General features: G+C 43.2%; 1 protein-coding gene across 2 annotated transcripts in view; it reads left to right on the top strand.

Moving 5' to 3' along the window:
- Nucleotides 1-21,431, top strand: part of NVL (nuclear VCP like) — a 1,985,423-nt gene that overhangs the window by 760,638 nt on the left and 1,203,354 nt on the right. For both annotated transcript variants that reach the window (XM_044058761.1, XM_044058752.1), the window contains one exon: nucleotides 13,037-13,138. In XM_044058761.1, the coding sequence (XP_043914696.1) occupies nucleotides 13,037-13,138 (102 nt within the window). The remainder of the gene's footprint in view (nucleotides 1-13,036; nucleotides 13,139-21,431) is intronic.

The raw sequence follows: 21,431 nt of genomic DNA, 5'->3' as shown, positions 1-21,431 counted from the left end.
ATGCACATGTGTGCATACACAGGGTAGCATACTGTAGTATGCAGCATGTGTGTCCATATACCTTGCATATGTTGTTACATTACATAATGTACAGTGACACATGCAACTAAATGGGATGTAATAGCCATATGTGCAGTACTGACTTACCAAGCAACTCCAGGCTCATTGGTTGGGAAACACCAACCTCCACGATGGCAGCTAGTGTTTGTGGATGCTGTTTTGAGGGTGTCCCCAGACTGGCCAGTAGCTCCTCGGTGTGTGTGAGTGGGGGCTGGGTTGGTGGCCCACCACCTTTTCCACCTTGTTCCCTGGCGATTGCAGTGGCACGCTGTTTTGCATGTCATATCAAGTCCGTGCAGTGTCTGCGCACCTGCTGGTAGGTGCGGTTATGGCCACCCACATTGTTCACCCTCCTGCAAAGATCATGCCACAGGTCGTCCCACTGCTGGGCATGCTGTGGCACATGGCTGAACAACACCTCATAGTTCTCATGGAGGTACGGGATGAGGACATCATCCTCCTGGCGGCTGTACGCTGGCAGGCGTGTACGAGGCATTATCTGTAAGACATAATGATGGTGACAGGTCACAGTTTCAGAGATGTACAGAGATGCTGCTGCACATACATTTCTAGTAAATCTAGTTCATCTGCACAGTTATCTTTATAAATCATCAGAGTCAAATCATCATGACACTGACACGACTGAATAGCTACAAAACAATTCCAAATATTTGCATGCGTGTAGCTTCATTTTGTTGCGTATGTCATAGAAACATTGCAGTGTATTGCTATTGCTGTTATTACACAACTGTTCCCTACTCCTTCCAGGGAAGATACAAAGCCAGATGTCAGCCCTATGTGTAAAAGTTTGTGTCACACACATGGAACACCCGTTATGCATTGGATATCATCACCATATATGTGTGTCACCTCATTACAGTGTTCATACTCCATGTGAATGCTGTCTTGATGTGGGCATGTCTGTTTGCCTGCACTGGTGTTCTTACCTATCTGCACATGCCTGTATGTGTCCATGGTAATGCTGTTGACCTTGATGCTGTGTATATGTCACATATCAACACATACACAGCCTTAATGGACTTGAGCAGTGACAATGCACACATACGCATGGAAACCTTTACATGCATGTGTTTTGCCATATACATCTACACAGCACTGTACAGCTGTTCAGCATCCTGCCACGGATCGCCTGTTTTGCACATGTGATAGACATGGGACAATGGCTAGTCGGACGTCATTTGCAGGGATGGTTATCAACTACAGCATGTACGGGCAAGATTTCCTAGCTGTATCCGACAGCCATTATGCCACCGCGAGGTGCATCAGTGCCACATTACTGATCCAGACAGTTGATACTACATCTACCATGCGGCCATCACACCATGTATGACAGGGCTGACATGTGCAGCTTTGATGGACAGGGTTGCATGGTATGGCGGGAGTATGTCACATGTATGGCACAGGGATCTGACCAGCATGTGGCGATCCTAGTAGTAGGACAGTGGCTGTCCATGACGTATGTCTTTCAGATCAGGATATGGACGTATGTCTTTCAGATCAGGATATGGACATGTAGCATGTCCAACATCATAGTGTAGCAAATGTCTTTATGCAAGGTAGACAGCATGCTGCATAGTGGAGGTGAGGATTGTGAAGGCTGGTATTGCCCATCCACGTATGGCCAATACCCCTTAAAGGTGATATGTGATCCAATATTGGTCACCTGAGTGCTGTGTATGCCTGTCCAATTATCTCTGTGCTCATGGATGGCACCCTGTCATGACATGGGTACCTCGTATGACTACGTAAGGGGCCTGGAGACGTCACCAACTCAGGGAGGTGTACTGCACAGCACCATCCCTTACACAGTGTCCATAATGTTCACCACAGCCTAGGTGGTAGTTAATGGGTACAGGGATATTCACCTAGCAGTGACGATGCTGATATCATCCATCAGAATGTGCACATATGTCACACACCTCACCCACACAGCCCATTCTGTATGTTGTTCACAACACTGAGACAGCTATTGCTCATAGGTCATGGCCATTCACATCCTTACATACACAGATGCCTGACATTTGTCTGTGTGGTATGGGATACAATGAGGGTGGAGTACAACACATTAACCCTGTTTTACTGTAGCTGGCAGTGGTGTGATATGTACATGTCACTCTGGCACCTTTTGTAGTTGTGATTCTGTCAACATGCCACTGGTAGAACACTCCTGTGACATACAAAGGTATTTGTAGTCAAACATCCGTACTGTCATGTACATCTGTACTGCTAACATCTACATTGATAATGGTTCATGGACTTGCAGACCATACTCAACAGGGTTATAGTGCGGTGTCACCACTTGTGGGTTGATATTATCCAACACCCTATCTGTATTGTATGTTCATACTCAGCACTTGTTCAGAACTTGTGAGCACGTCATGAGCTACTGATTAATATAGCACCCATTCCACACCATTTCTCTCAGGTACACTGTCTGTCCTTATATTTCCAGCTTGCCTACAGTACAACAGCTGTTGTACACACGTAACTCGCATATCTTGTGAGACATGGTTGTATATACAGGCATGTCCAACTGTCACTTACCAGTGCTATTGCCTGTCTATATGATGAATATCTCGTACATGTGGCAATAGAGCTATTGTCTCATGTACACAGTCAATGCTCACCTCCCAACATACGACACTACAGCCTGTGGGGGATGCACATATGCAGCCCTGCTGGGTGTAATGCTGTCACCAACCCTGACTGCACCTGACAGTCATGTGGGGATGTGTAACATTCGCAACACACCCCACTCATCACAAGGCGATAGTCGCTTACATCTTGCTGTTGGGTAACTGGTTCTGCAACATAACCTATGCACCCATGCCACACTTCACCAGGTACAATGTGACTGTCATTCTCCATGTTAGTGTGACTGCCCTGAGATGCAACTTCACAGACTACGTGTGCAGGGACATGCAATAGCTCACCAGTCTTGTAGCCCTGAAGGTGTGGGCCAAGCCCTGGGGAGCATTATGCATTCATCCGGACCTGATACCACTGTACAATGACTGACTATGTCACTTCAACAGTTGACTATGCTTCTGCTGTCATTCCACAGGCATCTGGTATCTGTCCGCTTTGACTGACATGGTCAAACAACACGATGCTTTGGCACAGATGACCTGCACCTGTCAGCCCTGGGAGTACAGATCACATGTGAGGCTCTTGCTGCTTCTATACTGCCTGTCTTGCACAGTTTCCAATAACAGTCACCACCAGAATGGGAACTGGCAAGCAAAACATGGGGTCATGTGACGCAATGCTTGACATCTTCATCTCTGACGCACGCAGGCAAGGCACTCCTTATAATGCACCACTTCAATATCTCTGCAGTGACTGGGACCTCCCTCTAGGCTCTGCAGAGCACACCTGCAGTGACAGGTTATACACAGACCATACCTTTCAGGCATGTACCTGGACCAGCACACCCACGGCTGAGGTGTTCCCATATTCCACTATGTTGTACACACATCCTGGCTAGTTACTTAGCACAATTCATCAGAGGTGCTCCACGTGCAACTAACTGTGTCCAGAACTGCTATACACATTGTAACAAGCTACGGATTCAACAACATACCCCACGGTTACCAGACCTCATTTGTTGTGTACTGGACAGTAGGGCTCAGACAGATACTACTGATGTGAGACTGACACTACCCCACACTTCACTGGGATAGCCACTCATGTACCGACACATTAGGCCAAAGCTGTCCGTGATTCATAACCTCCACTCGGCTGGATCAACCCATACACACCACCTCCAAGACCAACATTATCCTTGACATGGACACTACCAACATGTGACTGGTGTTCCACACCTGGGGTTATCCCCTCATTGGTGGATTCCGAACATATGCTAATAACCCTTGTTAGCCACATCCAGGCACCACACCCTTCATGGCATACACAGTACATGAGTACTACAACACCTACTACAGACGTCTTATGACAGCGGTAGTTAACGTCATGACACCCGTGCAGATGGACAATGCACATACAAATGCTGAAACATACCCCAGTGCACTTCATTAGCATGTACACGACTGCATGGCTCATGCTATTCCACACAGAGCCATGATGGTACCCACCAGATAATAGACGCCACTCTGGGGGTCCAGTTCCATGGACATAATTTACAACAACAGGTGGAGGCTGTTGCACAGTGGTGTACAATCCCATGGGTGGGGTAGCTCACTGGTCAGCCTCGGTAGGGCCACGGGATCCCTCATCACATACTCCAAGACTAGCTACGTAAACATTACTGCAACTGGGTGTACCACAAGGCATTATGGTGGTATGTCAGTAGTCATTGGCAATACCCACATCTGCTCTCACATACAACAGTTACTCAGGAACATTACAGAACCAGGTGATGTTGGCAACATGCTGGCGGATGGATTCAATGCTAACGTTACACCCTCTCACTCCCTACAGGGCCACAATCCATGCAGGAACATTGCGGTGTCCCTGCGGTCACACCTACACAATACAAACCTGCACTCTATATGTCCTGGGACACTGGCCCCATGTGACCTTCCAAAATTCCAGGCTGTGATGTCCACAAACCTCTGAACGACATGTCTCCCCACTAGGCCACCATATTCAGTAATAGGCTTGTATCAGACATTGTGGCCCCTGAATGGCACACAGCAACAGTTATCACACTCCACACAGGTGGTGCCACAATGCACAAGTGGGACTATTGCCCTACACACCTGACTGGACTGTTCTGCATGGCTATGGGGCACATCATCATGGACGTCATTCACAGAGACATTGTTGGGCTCCGGTTCTTTGATGCCATCCAGGTTGGACTTGTTAGGGCCAGAGCATGGCTCCTACACCTGGTGGATTCCTTTCATACAGTTACCAGGGTAGTTGATGATGGTACGGGGGTCCACACAGCCTACATTGTCCTCTCATTGCCTTTCAGCACCGTTCTCCATTCTGGTATTGACAACATATACATCCACCTGCACATCGAACCCTATGTCTGAGGATGTTATGCAAAGTGGCTCATGGACAGGACACACACAATGAGGGTAGCATACCATAGTACCTACTGTATTTCAGTTACACTTGGCATACCACAGTCCTCAGTCATAGGGCCCCTCATGTTCGGTATATGCTTCCCTGAGGTACAGGCTTGCTCAGAGGGACTTTCCCTGCCTAGCTTTACAGACCACTGCATACATAGCGCCATGGTTGCTCCACCAGCTGATACTGACTCCATCCATAAGGGTGTCACTGTGACGGATACCTGATATCAATATCATGGCTTCAAGCTGCATGACACAAGGTGCATGAACATCCCCTTTGCATTACACCATTCACCCACTGACTATCACATAGGTGGTAGTCCCCTACATACATGTCACATTGTATGTGTTCGTAGTATACACGTATGTCACACCCACTCCTGTGATTACCATATTGCCACTGTGGCGTGGATATCCTTCTACGTAGTCACACTTATCTGTACTGGGTGTGAAGCTGGTACATAGGCACCCATTGTACCTCTGAACTCCAGACGTATACACACATTCAAGGGTACAACACCCCGTTTAGGTTGTACCTTACACAACAGCTACGGCTTTACATACCACAACATTAACATGCCATGACGTTTATTGAGCTCCAACAGTTAAAGTATGCGGCTGAACTACGGACACCACGTCTGTACACATTTGCATACTACATACTCAGGGGTGACCTCTGCTGAACAGACAGGGCCCATGTCTACAACAATATTAATGGATATACTCCACATACGCGACATAAGCAAAAGCCACTGTGAGCAACGTGCTCATGGATATTGCACACACACAACGATGAGTGGGATGTGCTTGAGGGTTACATTCCCAAACCGGACACTCACCATGCTGTGGAACATGATTCCTATGTACATCACGCAGGGACACTCAGTAGCACTGTTCATGTGATACCTCACTTGGTGGATGGGAGACACATGTATGCCAGGGATCACTGCAGTGGCTGTACTGTGCAGAGGTGCAGGTAACACATGGCTCTGCTGTTCACACGACGCTACTCTAGAGAGGTGCCACTGGTGTGAACACTGTAGTTGTGCTTACACATAGACTTGCCAGACTGCATAGTACCCCACTATGAACCTGTGAAGCTATTACATGTCCTTTGTGCATGGTTACTTGAGTAGCCCTTCCATTTAGATTAGCTATCATGCTATTACAATGTCCCGTGACTACATGCCATATGTATCCTGTTATTGTACATGCCAATAGACGATACCTTTGGTATGCATGATATGCCTGTTATGCTGTGTAGCATATCTGACATATCTACCTACACTACTATACATTACATTACACATATTTTACATAGTATCCCATAATGCAAAGCATACTTGCACAGCGGGACCACCTTAGACATGTCATTGTTGTTATATGCCCATACACATGCCTACTGTGACAGTATATCAACATATACTATCCCCTGCTATGGCATGTACTTGTTAGACATACCCTACCACTGATGGCGGGTGGTATGGAATTGTTCTGTTTAAAGCCCTCATGTAGCATCCCTTGTGGTGTCTGTGATGTTTACCTTGTGGCCCGCTGCTGGACGCACAATTTCTACAAGCGTTAGTATGCTCAGCAAGACATCACTACATAAATACCCTTTCCCACTTTATGCATTGCAGACACTTTTAATTAATGCAAACCAGGCTATACATATACTAACATAATTAATACAACACATGCTATACATACACTTACATACCGAGTGTTCTACATACCTTGTTATCGTTCTGGAATTTCATCTCTATCTCTCTTACACTGTTTAAACAGTTCTATGGTATGAGCATACGGTTTGAATGTCTGGCAAGTCATCCTTATATACGTCGATACTTGTAACGTGGTTTCCTGCCGCCAACTGGTGTTCCTGAGTGACTTATTACTTGCACATCAGCTGTGCAGCTATTCCATTCTCCAATTACGCGGCAACAGTGGGGTATAATTGAATTCTCCACTTGGGCGTTGCCCATTTGCGCTACCTTCGGGGAGATGGCCTGTATTGTGTTTTGTTGTGTGTAATTGCAACTGCTATGTGTAGAGACATGTATAGTTTGGATTCATGTCCCCCGTGGATTGTGTGTGATGGCTAGAGTATGTGGTTCTACATGTGAGTGAACCTGTCATCCCAACCATCTGATAACGGACTGTTGCAAACAAAACCTGTAACATCGCCGTTTGTTCCATTATACAACAGCTACAATTTTGCATGGCACCTTTAAATGTGTCTCTCACAAGGTATGTTAACGCTTCTGCAGATGTAATTGACTGACTGGATGTTTGTGCTGTAATTACAGTATGTATTGCTATAGTTTCTAGTGTGGGGGATGTAGGTGGGTGTACGTAGCATATACAGGTTTGTGGAGATTGCATTTCTACATATACCATATATATGTGTGTGTGGGCTCCTTCCCTAATTAAAGAGCTATCAGTTAGTAGACTTATGTTACGGGATTATACATTTGGCCGTTGTTAATTGGTTTCTATATAGTATGCAGGTGAGGTTGATACTTCCATACCTCTGGAATTACAGCGATATGTAAAGGAATATTTCTAAATGACAGCTATCCCGTGTATTTCTGTCCCAGATATTTGCAGTCATTGCAGTTGTGTTGGTGACAGAACCTCTTTGGCATGGGTTGCCACCTTTTCATATGGCCATTGTTGGACACTTGCGGAACACACATATCGGTGTTTACAGGCCGACACATAGCCACGGTCAGTACACAGGGTAGCACATACTTTTATCCTCAATACATACTTATTGTTGTGGGACTTTGGCTACTTGTCATATTGCATGTAACATTTACGTTTCTTACATACAGGCATAACTATTTCATGCAACTATTACATAATATATGGGACATAATAATGTCCTACAATCTCGGACAGTTGCCCTTTGTAATGTTTTATGTCAGGACACAACTGCCCAGGGAGGGGCTGTCCCTCCTAATGTGGGACAGGTGGTAACCGTATGCCTATGGCTAGCTATACCCACACCTACCGTAATGATCTACCTCCGAGTTGGCACTAACAGACACACACACACATTACAGTCACATGGAAACGCACATGGCACCCTCAACACACACATACACAGACTATGGCACTCATAAACACAGTTGAACACAGTACCTACGTGGACCGCAACACCGGCAGCGGTAACTAAATGTCCCTTCATATCGTCATAATATTACTCGCGATTCTACTGTTCCAGTACTGTGTTCTTTCAGTCTTTCAGCCTCGTGGTTACGCGTGTCGGTATGTGACACATTCCATAGTTGGTGGTATCCTATTTATTTGTACCTCCAAGGTTTTATGAATGTCGTTGACCTATCTATATATTTGCAGATATCAGTGAATCCGTATATATCAACATATATCACTCTATCGTCCTTTCTATCTGTATTATATATATGTATATATGTGTGTGTATATATATATATATATATATATATCTGACAGGGAAAGTGACAGGCAAGCTACACCTTTCATTGTGTACTTGTCGGTGTATACTGTTTCCTGGACTCTGCGCGTTTGTGTCTGTACCTGTCACATTACACACCTGCCTTAGGTTAGGGTTACCACCTGTCCCACTTTGCGAGGAACAGTCCCTCTTTGGGCAGTTGTGTCCTGCAAAATATTTGTAAAATGGCAAATGTCCTGAGATTTTATGACAAACTTATTTCCTATAGTTTATGTAATAGTTGCATAAAACAGTTACTCTGTATCTGAACCACCTAAATGTTATAAGAAACAGAATAAGTAACTAAAACGTTACAAGAATAAGCTTTTATCTAGGTAAAAAAGTGAAGTTATGATTTTCATACTGGCCGAGTGTATGTGTCGGCCTGCAGAAATCTGACGCATGTCCCACATTGGTCATTTGAAAAGGTGGCAACCCTACCGTAGGTACGTCTTGGCTACCATAGTGTTAGGTGATTGTATACATGATTGCGTGTTCTACTCCTGGCAGTGGTCATTTTACCCTTCAGAGCAGGCGCTATTAGTACAGGGGTGAATAATGCTGGTTTAATCACCTGTTCTGAACATCATTGACCATGATCTGCGCGATATTCTGAGAAGCTTAGCCCTGTTTCGCGCATATCTGTATAGTCATATTTAAACGACGCTTACCAGCAGTGGGCAACGCATATTCCCGCTAACGTATGCTAAACATGATCTGATGACCTGCATCCGACATGCATTACTCGTGCCTTCAGGATTACGTTACATCCCTTGCAGGACGTGGGACCGGGAACATGCACGACGGTCACTGCATTTACCACTTGGCCATCTGGGATTTGTACACGTGTTATGTTGTTTTGTATGTGGAGTATACTACGGCTGTTACTCCATACTGCACTCACATGGGTAACTCAGTTAGTTTACATATTGATGAGTCCAGTTAATGGTATGTCCATGTGATGTTTACTGGATGTGCTCCGGCACTGGGTTATGTATATCACAGTGAGCCACACACGATAATGTGCTACACCTTCAAACGACCGTAGGTGGAGCATGCTGGGGTGACGAATACCTGTCATGGGTACACCCCATGCCTTGACACAACATCCATGATTACATTATGTGGAGCCCCTCATTAACGCATCAGGGAATCTGTGCAGAGTGTTTGCAGAACAGTGCTTACACACATGTGATCCCGCGATTGCCTCTGCTCGACTAAGCGACAGTTGGTTACTCAATGTTGTGGCGACAGCAGACACTGTTTGCCTCGTTTGGTGTATGTCCTCTGACAATCAGGCGTGTACCTACCGATGTACCTGGGAACCTATACACACAGCACCAACATATGCTGATAGGCGCATGTACTGTTCAGGTGTTGACATTCCGTGTTCCAATAGCTGTTGTGTGTACAATGTTTGAGGGCTGCCTCTGTAGGATTCACACAGTGGGCCACCTATGCGTTAAAATTTACAGGTGGTTGTGTGTGTGTGTGTGCCATCCATTTTACTGTGTGTGCAGGTGGAGAGGTGTGTCAGTCCATAGGGGCCTACACTGTCAGAGTATGTGCTATACGTTCCCTCTTTGCCAAGGCATAGGCATATTGGGCATGCCTCCGTCTGCCTACTGGGGCTGGCACAGTGTGTTCGTGGTCTGCATCCCTCTGTGCCTGTGATGGCCTTGGCAATTGCGGTGGGCTATGTGGGCCTTCACCATTTTGTCTCTGCTGCAGCTGTTTCGCAGGATCATATTATGTAGCATGGCACATACTATAAAGATGTGGGCACACGTGCCCAGAGAGTACTGCAAGGCTCCACTAGATGTGTCCAAGCAACGGAACCATGATTTCAGCATCCCGAACACACACTCTATGATGATTCTGGTTTGCGCGTGTGCCTCATTATGGCGTTCTTGCATGGGTGTGTGTGCATTTCTGATGGGAGTCATCATCAACGGCTCCAGTGCATAGCCAGCATCCCCCACAAGGTGGCCATGTGGGATATCCCCCCTGACAAATACCTGATACAGCTGTGAGGCATGCCAGATATGGGAGTCATGGTAGCTTCCAGGGCGGCCAGCATACACATCCATGATAATGCCCTGGGCATTGCACACGACCTGGCAGTTGATGGAGTGGAATCCCTTGCGGTTTATGTGGCGCCTACCATGCTTACCAGGTGGTGACTTGATATGCATGTGCATGCAGTCTATCACACCCAGTATCTCCGGGTAGTGTGCCACACGGTGGAAGTGACGCATATTGCTGGCCAACTCCTCCTGAGTTCGGGGGAAGTATATATGCTCATTGGCATGTGGTAACATGGCATCCAGGAACTGGTGTAGTACCCTGGATGCTGATGCCTGTGAGATCCCCATTATATCTCCAGTTGGCCTTTCAAAGGTACCTGTTGCTAGTATTCGCAAGCTTACACATACCTTCGTGTCCACTGGGATGGGTTACCCTCTGTTGTTTCTGGTTCTCGGGCGTGGCCGGCACAGCTCCACTATTTGCTGTAAGATGTCCCTGTTCACCCTGTAACGCTCTACTATCTCCAGGTCATGTAGCCCCTGGTAGGTTACCCTTGGTCTGAACACTCTTCTCCTCCTCAGGGGCCTGCAGTGGTTGTCGGCATCATCTTCCACAACACCGTCAGTCTCTAACACATGGTGATGAATCACAGCTATGGCAGCTCCCAACATGTACATTTTAAAAGTTCCCCGTGTGTTTACACCTATGGTGCAGTGTTTGGGAATACACAGGTGTGTGTGGGGTGCTTTCACACTTTATACTATTGTGCTGTGAACACCGATGATGTCATAGGGTGTGTATGTATGATCGTAGCTACAGGGTATCTTATGTGTTTTACTACAGGAACTACTATTGTGGTGTCTTTGGTGTTGAATTACATTTGGCTGCCGTGGATTACCTCTTGCCCTTCCCTTTACATTTCTGCATGTTTCACCTACCATTTTCTGGCATACATCCAGCAGCCTGCTTTCATTTGTACTTTCCTAGACCTGGCTTATCTTGCGTAATGTGTTCTATTGCTGGTCTACTGTAGGTTTGCTTTGCTCTGCTGTGACAGTTCTCCTATCTTTGCAATCCAGTGCCTCCCCTCCTTTCTTTGCAATCCAATGCCTCCCCTATCCTGTTTTGCAGGTTTCTGCAAGCAGACTTGTCAGCTGCCGTCGATTGGCCACAGTGAGTTGATAGGTGTTAATTGCTCAGTTGTACTACAATTACCCTACTGCGGCATTTCCTTCTTTTCTTCCTTTCTTCCCCTGACCTTCCTGTTCGTGCTATTGTTTGCGGCGCGTGCATCCACTTACCGGGTTTCGGGCACATTTTCATCCCCATACACATGCGCTTTCGGGCACCATATGTGCTCTCAGCTAAACGATTCTATACCTACCTCCCCATCCCTGTCCTGCAACTTTGCTTAGCAACGGCCAGGCTAGATTTGCATTGTTCCAATGTGCTTACAGCTATGGTGGCACACCCCTCTGCTGATGTTATGTATCACCTCTGAGCCACTCCTCGATGTTATAGCGCTGCACCGTATGGTACATCTTTCATCCGGCGGGATGTTTGCGATTCAGTATTGCCTGCCTCATTTGCATGGCATTGACTACTAATTCATAGTTACCGTGCCGAACACTATCGCAGACCCTTAGCAACCCTTGCACTTTGGTTGTGGTGTACCATGCATACCATTGCGTATTATGGTGAAATCCTGATTTGTATTACATTGCGATTTTATGACATTTGTATATATTTTCTTTGTGTTCCAGTTTGCGCACACATGCCCTGCGGTTGTACTGTGCGTTACTGTGGACATGACATTAAATGTTGTTTTTTAGGTGTTGTGCATCTTTTCTTATGCCATTGGCTGTGTATTTAGCCATTGGCATATGTTAACTTTGTAATACATGAGTCTGGTCCGCTTCCATAGCTCCGATGTTCTGTTTGGGAAAATGTAAACCGTGTTTTTGGTTTACATTTCCGTGGGCTTACACTGCGCCTGCACCACTTCATGAATCACTATATGCCTTCATTTGCATGGTGCGACACTGCGCATGGGGTGATTAGCATACCTAAGCCAAGGGCTGCGCGCAGTTCTGGCGTACGCCGGTAGTGCACGTGGAATTGGATTGTACCTGAATCGCTCGGCGGCCATATTTGGCGTTATACCGCCTACGCTACGCCTGCGCCTGGCGCAAGCTTCATGAATCCCGGGGAATGTCTGGAGTGAATAGTGAAATAGTTAAAGCTATCAAAGATCAGAAATTATGGTGAGAATACCATTTTAAATGTATACTGGCAGTGGTTCACCTTGAAGGCTTATATTCCACTGTTTTATGTATTGTGGTGGAGGTGAATATAAATGCAGTTTCTTATAAAAATAACTCTTATTTTTTCTGTGTGTGTTTAGGAGCTAGAACTGCCAATGCTAAAGGTGGCTGCTACTGAGATGGTGTCAGGAGTATCCGGAGATTCAGAACAGAAATTAAGAGAACTTTTTGAGCAAGCTGTGGTAAGCAAGATGGTAGTTGATAGAGATTCTCTTTGAAATATGTTTTTGATTTCCACTACTGGCCCTGTTTTTGGGATAGTATCACTATCATTTAATGCAATGTGCATTGAGGAAGCAAAATGGCCTTTGTTTGAAAGCAGTCTTCTGTGATAACCAATAGTGGAAAAGGAAAATCCAAATATTGATAGGAAACATTTTATTTTGCTACAGTGTCACATAGTACAACAGTTTAGTAATGCACTCATTTTTTGCGCCATATCACAGGCACACAAGGGAACTAGTTGGCAAATATTGTTACCATTTCTTTTTACATGATTACAAATACATGTGGGTGCATATGGCCAGGTGGACTAAGAGCAGACTGACATTGAAACTGACCAATTAATTATGTGTATATAGGTAAAGATTCGTCTAGTGATGTTTCAGTGACTATTTCATTGCATTATAGTTTCTATCTTTTACAAGTTGAGATTGTATTATATCACATTAACAGGAGCAAATGGAGTCTTGGTACACGAATCCTGTTCTTTGCATAGTTTAGTAACTGAAACAAAGGCACATGCTAAAGCTCTGTGAAATATAATCAGACTTAATTGTAACTATGTATTTTAATTATCCAGCTTTACAGCATTGAGGGGATAAAGCTCTGACTGGGCCCCTGGTGATATGGCTTTGATTACCAACTGAGGCAGTGGAGGGGTTGGTGGGAGAAGAGAGAGGAGTGATTAGACATTGCATGCTTGCTTCTTTTATAGGTGAGAGAATAGGCACACATGCCTGGGGTGCACATTTTGTACCAGAATCCCTGGTGGTGACTATAGATAATGTGGAGGATCTGGTTGCAAGGAGCGTGACAGGGCCATTGACTCTAGAAGTGGGTGGTACCTGTTTCAGTGGTTTATTGCTCTCCCTCCCTAGGGCATCAGTGGGCGTGTGCAAGAGGGGGTATTGAAAGTAGCCTGTCAGAGCATTGCATGGATGGTGGCTGTACTGTAGCTGTACACTTGCCTCATAAGTAAAATCAAGTGGATGATAATGGCTGTGGTGGTAGCTTGAGGGTAGTAAGGACGGGAGGCAAAAAAAAAAAAGCAAAGTTATATTGTCACATTGACATTGTGCTTGTAACAGTAAAACTGTCTCCAAGGCCAACAATGTAATTTCTAACTATGCATTTATTTACAAAATGTAGAAAGAAAATTACCCCATTCAAACTTTGGAGTGAGGAGATGTCAGCAGAAAAGTACAATTTCCTGTTCAGTGATAGAAAAAAGTGGAGCTTATGGACTGAAACTAAGTTTTTATCAACAGTGCAGAGTGTAGTCTGTTTAGTTGCACAGTTTATTTCCAGAAAACGAACCAGCCTTACAAGCAGTTCTGAAATCCTGGTAATCCTTCCTTTTATGGAATATAAGTGCATTTCTGCTTTAAAATAATCAGCAGCACATTTAAAAAGAACAGTGGGAGTACTCCTTATGACTTCTCCACCTGCTTACTTTAACATCCAAGTGAGAATGCTTCCCCTGTAGACTGACCCCATTCATTTAAGTAACTCTCTCAAGACTCCTTTAACCATCTCAGTCAGGAATTTTAAAGTCTGTACTCCAGTTTTTCTCTCTAGACCAGGTTGGTTTCAGTTAATTGCTAAGGAGACCGACCTACCTGTCTTTAGGCCTGCCATCTTGCAAGAAATACTCTTTATTTCTCTGTATTGACCTGCCTCCTGGAAGATAGCTTTAGTATATTCAGCTGCTAAATTCTCACTTTGTTTTCCAGGATCAATCACTGTTACATTGACTCTCTGCCCAGATTAAAACCATGGTTTCTAGCTCCAGTGTGGTGAGGTTTAGCCACAGGAAAACCCATCAACACTCTGAGGTATTTGTGGCCTGGCTGGAGGAAATCTTAAAAGTCAGAAGGCTGAGGAGATACTATCCACCTAGATAATTTTGGATTGCTTTAGATTGCAGTCTTTCTACCTGTATAACCATTGCACAAGGGCATTTTCAATGGCCAGTAGAAGTTCTCTGCCTAAGATGTAGTATTTTAAGTGTAAGTGTGAACCAATTTAATTGTGATGCATTACACTTCTACTGCTGAGTACCACTTTTTGGCATTGCTTAACTTATGACAAATAGAACAGATGTGATGTTTGTGCCCCTCAGCTTTTTTTTTGACATAATTCCCCTATGTCTACCTCCAAGGTATCTGAATACAGTGAATTGTTTAGGGAAATCTGGAGCTAGTAGTATGTGTTCAGAACACGTGTCATTCACTTGTCAAAAGACTGTTCTATTGGGACTGTACCTTTGATAAGATCAGAGGAGGATAGTAATAGCGGCAAAGTTTGGCATAAAGTTGTGATAACAGGCAGACCCAAAAAGGCCCTGACTTGTCTGTTGATAGCGGGAATGGGATAATCCAAAGAAAATGCCCAGGCCAGGAGATTCTGGACAGTTCAAAATAAGTTTAATAGCAGGCAAAACAGTAAAGTAAGACCATAAAACGCTGACAAACACAAGTGTTTTTCGTCACTCATTACATGATTTCATCAGATGCGGAAGTGGAATTACATAAATTTCGCCACTAGATGGAGAGTTTACATTGTCTATGTATTTTATTTTAAATTGCATTTTAAATTATGTTCATATTTAGATATTCAAAGTTTTCATATTGGATTAACTTTTACTGAAAGTATGAATGTTTCTAGTTTCAAATGGTTTAATGGAATTTTACTGAATGGATATGTTTTTAACATGATTATGCAGTTTATTTAAGGATATTTTAATTTATTTAATTCGAGTTCTGCATCTGATGAAGTCATGTACTGAGTGACGAAAAACGTTTGTGTTTGTCATCGTTTTATTGTCTTAATTTACTGTGTTGCCTGCTATTAAACGTATAATGAACTATCCTGAATCTCCTGGCCTGGGCATTTTCTTTGGATTTTTTTGTGTGTATTTTGCCTCGGAGTGCCGTTTTTGGGAATGGGATAATTTTACACTGCTTGAACATTTTCACTTTAGAGTTCTACTATCACTTTAGAGTTCTACTATCCCTTTGTCAATGATATAGCCCAAATAGCTGACTTGGCCCTTTCCAACTTGAACTTAGTTGGGTTAGTAATCAGACCAGCTTGACAAAAGGGGTCTGCAGTGGAATGGACTGAGAGAGGTGACTTTCTCAATCTTCCAAGTGATGTTTACAGTGTCTGGGTAAGGTGCTAAAAATTTGGTGTGGGGTTTTAGATTCTTGTTCGTCAGCCTTTGGAATGTTGTTGGTACTTCATGGAGACCAAATGGTATGACTCTGTGGAGAAAAAGGCCATCGGGCATGGACAACATGGTCTTTCCATAGCCTCTAGGACTACTGGAATCTGTCAGTATTCTTTGATTAGGTTCAGACTGAACAGAAATCTAGCCTTGTCCAATGTTTTCACTAGATGATCTACTCAGGATATGGGATGTGAATCAGACATGGCAATACTGTTTAGTTTTCAGAAGTCATTGCAAAACGTTATTGACTTATCAAGCTTGGGAATCTTCTTCTTTAACTGCTTGGTTTGGGACTCTGGTATCCAGTTTGGTTTCAGATTAACTTTTTCACTCGGCACAGTTTCACTGTTATGCTGTACTAAATTGGTTATAACAGGCAACCCTGAAAATATGACCCTATTCCTCAACAGAAGTTCCTTAACCTCTTGCTTTTAGGACAGTGATAACAATTCACCATTTTTGACATCAGGACACGCTAAAGGACCTTAACTATAGAAACCTTAGGGTCTTTCCTAGGTTTCAGCACATTTATATAATATGTCTGCTCTCTTTCCAGGTTGTCTTACTCTGTAATTTACTTCATTTATTTTTTTATAACTTCTAAAGGTAATTTCTACTTTGGAAGGAACTTGTTCTCATCCATGGGCACTAACACAAGTACTTTGTTGCGGTGAATTTTTAAAATAACATTTTATTGTATGCAGTCTGTTGTGTTTCCCATGGTTTTTTTCATATGCTTCTTTACCATAGACGTTATAGTTATAGTTAGACTTTAAAGTGTTTTTTTTTCTCCTCCCATATTTTCTTTTCTGTATTTAGCAAGCACTGGCCATTTAGTAGTTTAAATGAGGTAAATGCAGTGGAGGCTTATGGTCTTTCCAGAGCAGCAAAGATGAAATGAAGCAGTTTATCCCAATTTTTATATATCGTTCTGTACTTTTCCTTAACATGGATTTTAAGATTTTATTTGTATTCATCTAGACTGCCTGTTTGATGATGGTGTACAGATGTTATTAGCTGTTTCACGTTAACGAATTAGCAGAGTTTTTATGCATTGCTGTAGATCTCAGTGCATTGCCTTAATCTGAAAAGATTTCTCCAGGTCGTACTATAGAAGAAATAGTTCTGTTTCTGTAACTGTAGAATTGGCATTGATTCCTTTGCAAGAGTAGTCCAAAAGGAAATGTTATTGTGTAATCAGTAATTACCAGTATGTTTTGGTGAACCTTGCTCATCTTCATAAGTGTACTTTTAATGTCCACTGCTATATGCACAAATATAATTTGTGTTATAGATAACAGTATCAGAAGGTTCCTGAACCATTGGTTAGGTGCTGTGATTTCTCATTCATTTCTAATAATAATAATAATAATAATAATAATAGTCTAGGAAATCTTGGCTAAAATCTTAGCCTTTGTCTTAACCATCCATAAATTTTCACCCAAAATATGTACTCATCTTGGCACTAATAATTTGCAAGGATTTGTAACTTCTGGTATCATTCATTTTGACATCCTTTAGTGGAAATCATTGTTTAGTTCAAAGCATGGATATTAAATGGGTGTGTTCTGTTCATTTCCCCTTCCAATCTTGTTATATTCTCTCTAGCTATGTTAGGATATTGTCTTCTTGCTGGGCCTTTTTAAATTTGATATGGCTTTTCTGGTGTTCATCCAGGTCAGTGTTATCTTCTCCATTAACCTAACATTAAATGGAGGATGTAGGCTTTTCCCATACAAAGACCAGCATAAATTTTTGCACTTGATGTGCTTCATATTCTAGAAAGGGTAGTTCGAAAAAAAGATTTTCTGTTTCCAGGGGTGTTGATAGTTCCTCTTTGTTCAGTTCAGCAGTTATTCTAGTTGCTCTGACATCAGAGTCTTTCTTTAGTTTCCATTTGCCTCTCTACTGTATTACAATAAGGAGAGGTTTATGACTCTGTTAAGGTTCTTTTTCTCTTTTACTTCCATCTGCAATTCATATGTCTCAATCTCAGATTTCATCTGGTATCTCTGAGTATATTTTTAACTCTGACACCATTCCTGTCCGTCTCTTTACTGACCTCTTTTGTTACCTTAAGTAACAGGAGCCTTTTAGTAAGAATCTGTATCAGATTTGTCTGTCAGTTGTACCCAGAGCCAAATTTTGTGTCTTTTGGAAGATTTAAGTCTTTTAAGTCCCACACCCTTTCCTTTGCTTGACCTGTGTAGCTCTTAACACTGCATTTGATTGGACAACCCCCCCCCACACACACACACACACACACACTTCTGTCTTTGCTGTTTGAATTGGGAGAAGTCTTGACTAATTACCACATCATATTTAAGTTAGACACTAGAGCCACTGGGTGTAAGACTTTATCAAGAAGAGTTTGCATCTTTTCTTGTGCTCTGGGGTACTCCCTTTTGTTACCACTTGTACATTTTACTGCAAGCTTCTATTTGCTGATGTTTTTGTACTTCGAGATATTGTAATTGCACTAATAAGATCCCTTAGTCTAACAAGCCTAATAATTATTTTCTTCTAATTAAACATCTCATTAACAGTGCAGTGTCAAAAAGCAGATTTTACATTATAACACTGTTGCAATAGCCTAAGTTTGGTCCACCTCGGTAGACCGCATTTAAACTTAACCAAAACTGCACATTACCGAGACAACGTCACCAAAATTTCAATAAACTGAACTGTTATATTACCAACGTTTTTTACAGGGAAAGAAGACACTTGTCTAGCATTTAACAAAATAATGCACTGAAGTATGTCAAACCCACCTAGGTGGGGGACTATTCCCCTGTGCCCGCCTCTGGGATTGCACTATGGGGAAAATGGCAAATTTTCCCATATTGGCCAAGTGCCTCCTTTCCCTGTAAAAAGAATTGTTAATGTTTAGGTTCGGTATATTGAAATTTCGGTGTTGTCATCTCCAGAATCTGCAATTCGGGTAAGTGTAAATTTGGTCTACTGAAGTAGACCTCCTAAGCTGTATAGGATATAACCTACCAAGGATTATATGACCAGCCAGGTTCCAAAGCTTTAGGACACCTTCCAGGCACCCCAAACACTGTATAGCTTGAGGAGAGTTGTATAAAGTTGGTGGCTAGGGCTCCAATACCGCAGAACTTTCTTGTCATTGAAGAGTGCTCTCTTCTACTGGCTTCAAGTGATCAACAGTCAGCTAATACTTAAAATTTGTGCAGATAAGTACCACTTTAAGAAGAACCTCCAATTTGTACCCTTTTTTGTGAGGAAAAGTATACCCTTTTTTGTGAAGAATAGTGGTTGACACTAAAATTAACCTTAGACTTTGACTTTGACTTTTTGGTTAGGAAGGAAGAGCAGTATTTCTAGGCTTCACTACTCACTTGTCAGGCACTGTTTTTGGTATAGATATAGACTAGGGTCCCAGCTTCCTAGTTGTTCCCTCCCCAATCCGCAAGAAGAGGAAAATTATATGAGAGTCTTTTGGTCTTGACCTTGGCTTCCTCTTTGCCTCAGCCTTCAGTGAATGACAATGCTGTAGTTATATGTAGTTTGATGGCTTCTCATCAGTTTTTCTCAATCCTTCTAGTGTTGCCGCTCAGGTTCTGCAGTCCTCTTTGAGCCTTTTGGGACTCTTATTAGCATTGGAAGAGGGGGCTTGCATTATTTGTTACCAAAGCTGCTACTGGGAACTTGATTCTTGGGAAGAGGACTTCTTTTTTTTCAGGGAGCTCGTCTGTGGAAGTATCCTGTGATAAGGAAATATAAAGTTAAGCATTTTTCTTCACCTCTGCCTCAGTCACCTGTGGTAGACAAGGATGATTATCTGTACTGTGCAAAAAGTTTATTTAAAGCATTTTCAGTGTTTGCATTCTGAGTCACTTCTTGACTCTGGTGCTGCGGTAGCGTCGCCTCACAGTAAGACGCTGTCCGGTTCGACTCTCAGCTAGAGCGTCTTCTGCATGGAGACATGCGTGAATGGGCGTACCTTCGTTGAAGGTTGTGCGTCAGAGCTGGCAACTCGGTAGGTAAAAAATCTACTGCCAATCATTAGCGGACCGGAGTTCCGCTGTGGCGACCCCTAACTGGGAAAAGCCGAAAGACACAACAACAACAACATTCTGAGTCACTTCTTCATTTGAAAAGGGAAAGATGTTCCTCTTTCTTATTCTGATTCTCAGTCTGATGGAGCAGAATTAGATTTAATTGTGTTTCTCAGGTTCCATCTCCACAGAATTGGGAATCTGACTCTCAAAAGTTTTTCTTCAGATTTCCCACCTGAAGAGTTGTTTTTTTTCGGATACTTTTGCCAGAACAAAGGAGTTTTTCACTGGAAACAAAAAATTACCAGAGTCCCTGCAAAGACATTCAGATTTTGCTACAAGTGCATTTTCTTCAACTTGCAGCTGTCCGTTTTGTTTTGCCAGGGTTAAAAGATGCATTCCTTGCATCCAACAATTTGCCTGACAGCCAACCACTTGCCTCCAGAAAGACAAATGTATTTTTTTCAACCCCCAGATCAGACCCTGCAGTGATTTCTTTAACAAAACTGTCTTCTGCCAAACACGTTATGGCAGTTACCCCTATTCTGTCTAATAAAGATGGGAATGCCTTTCATACGTTTGGGAAGAAAGTTTATACTTTTTCCACCTCAGCTTTCAAAATAGTTAATTGTCAGGCTCATGTGTCCAAGTTTCTGCTGGCTTCCTTTGACAATATGGGAAAGTTAATTGATAACCTCCTTTCTGCAGAGACTGAATCTCTCAATTATTTAATAATGTCTGTGTTGTGTAACCAAACACTGTCTAAAATGTACAAACCCAGGTAGGAAATGCAGACACCACACAGACGGCACCTCAGCCAAAAATCAAATTGGGGAACCTCTTGCTGTGACAGTGCTGTCTGCTTCTCCACTGTGCCTCCTTTTTCTTGGATAAAGAGTTTTCAATCAGTCCTTCCTTTGCTGAGGTCCTTAAAATATTTGATGAAAGGGGACAGTTACTTTAGAGTTATCCAAAAATTTCAACCCCACCCATGTCAAA

Source organism: Protopterus annectens, chromosome 1.part2 (assembly GCF_019279795.1).
Source record: "Protopterus annectens isolate FY-2018-M chromosome 1.part2, PAN1.0, whole genome shotgun sequence".
NCBI lineage: Eukaryota > Metazoa > Chordata > Ceratodontiformes > Protopteridae > Protopterus > Protopterus annectens.
The sequence above is the reverse complement of the archived record's forward strand: the minus strand, read 5'-3'. Positions and strand labels throughout refer to the sequence as shown.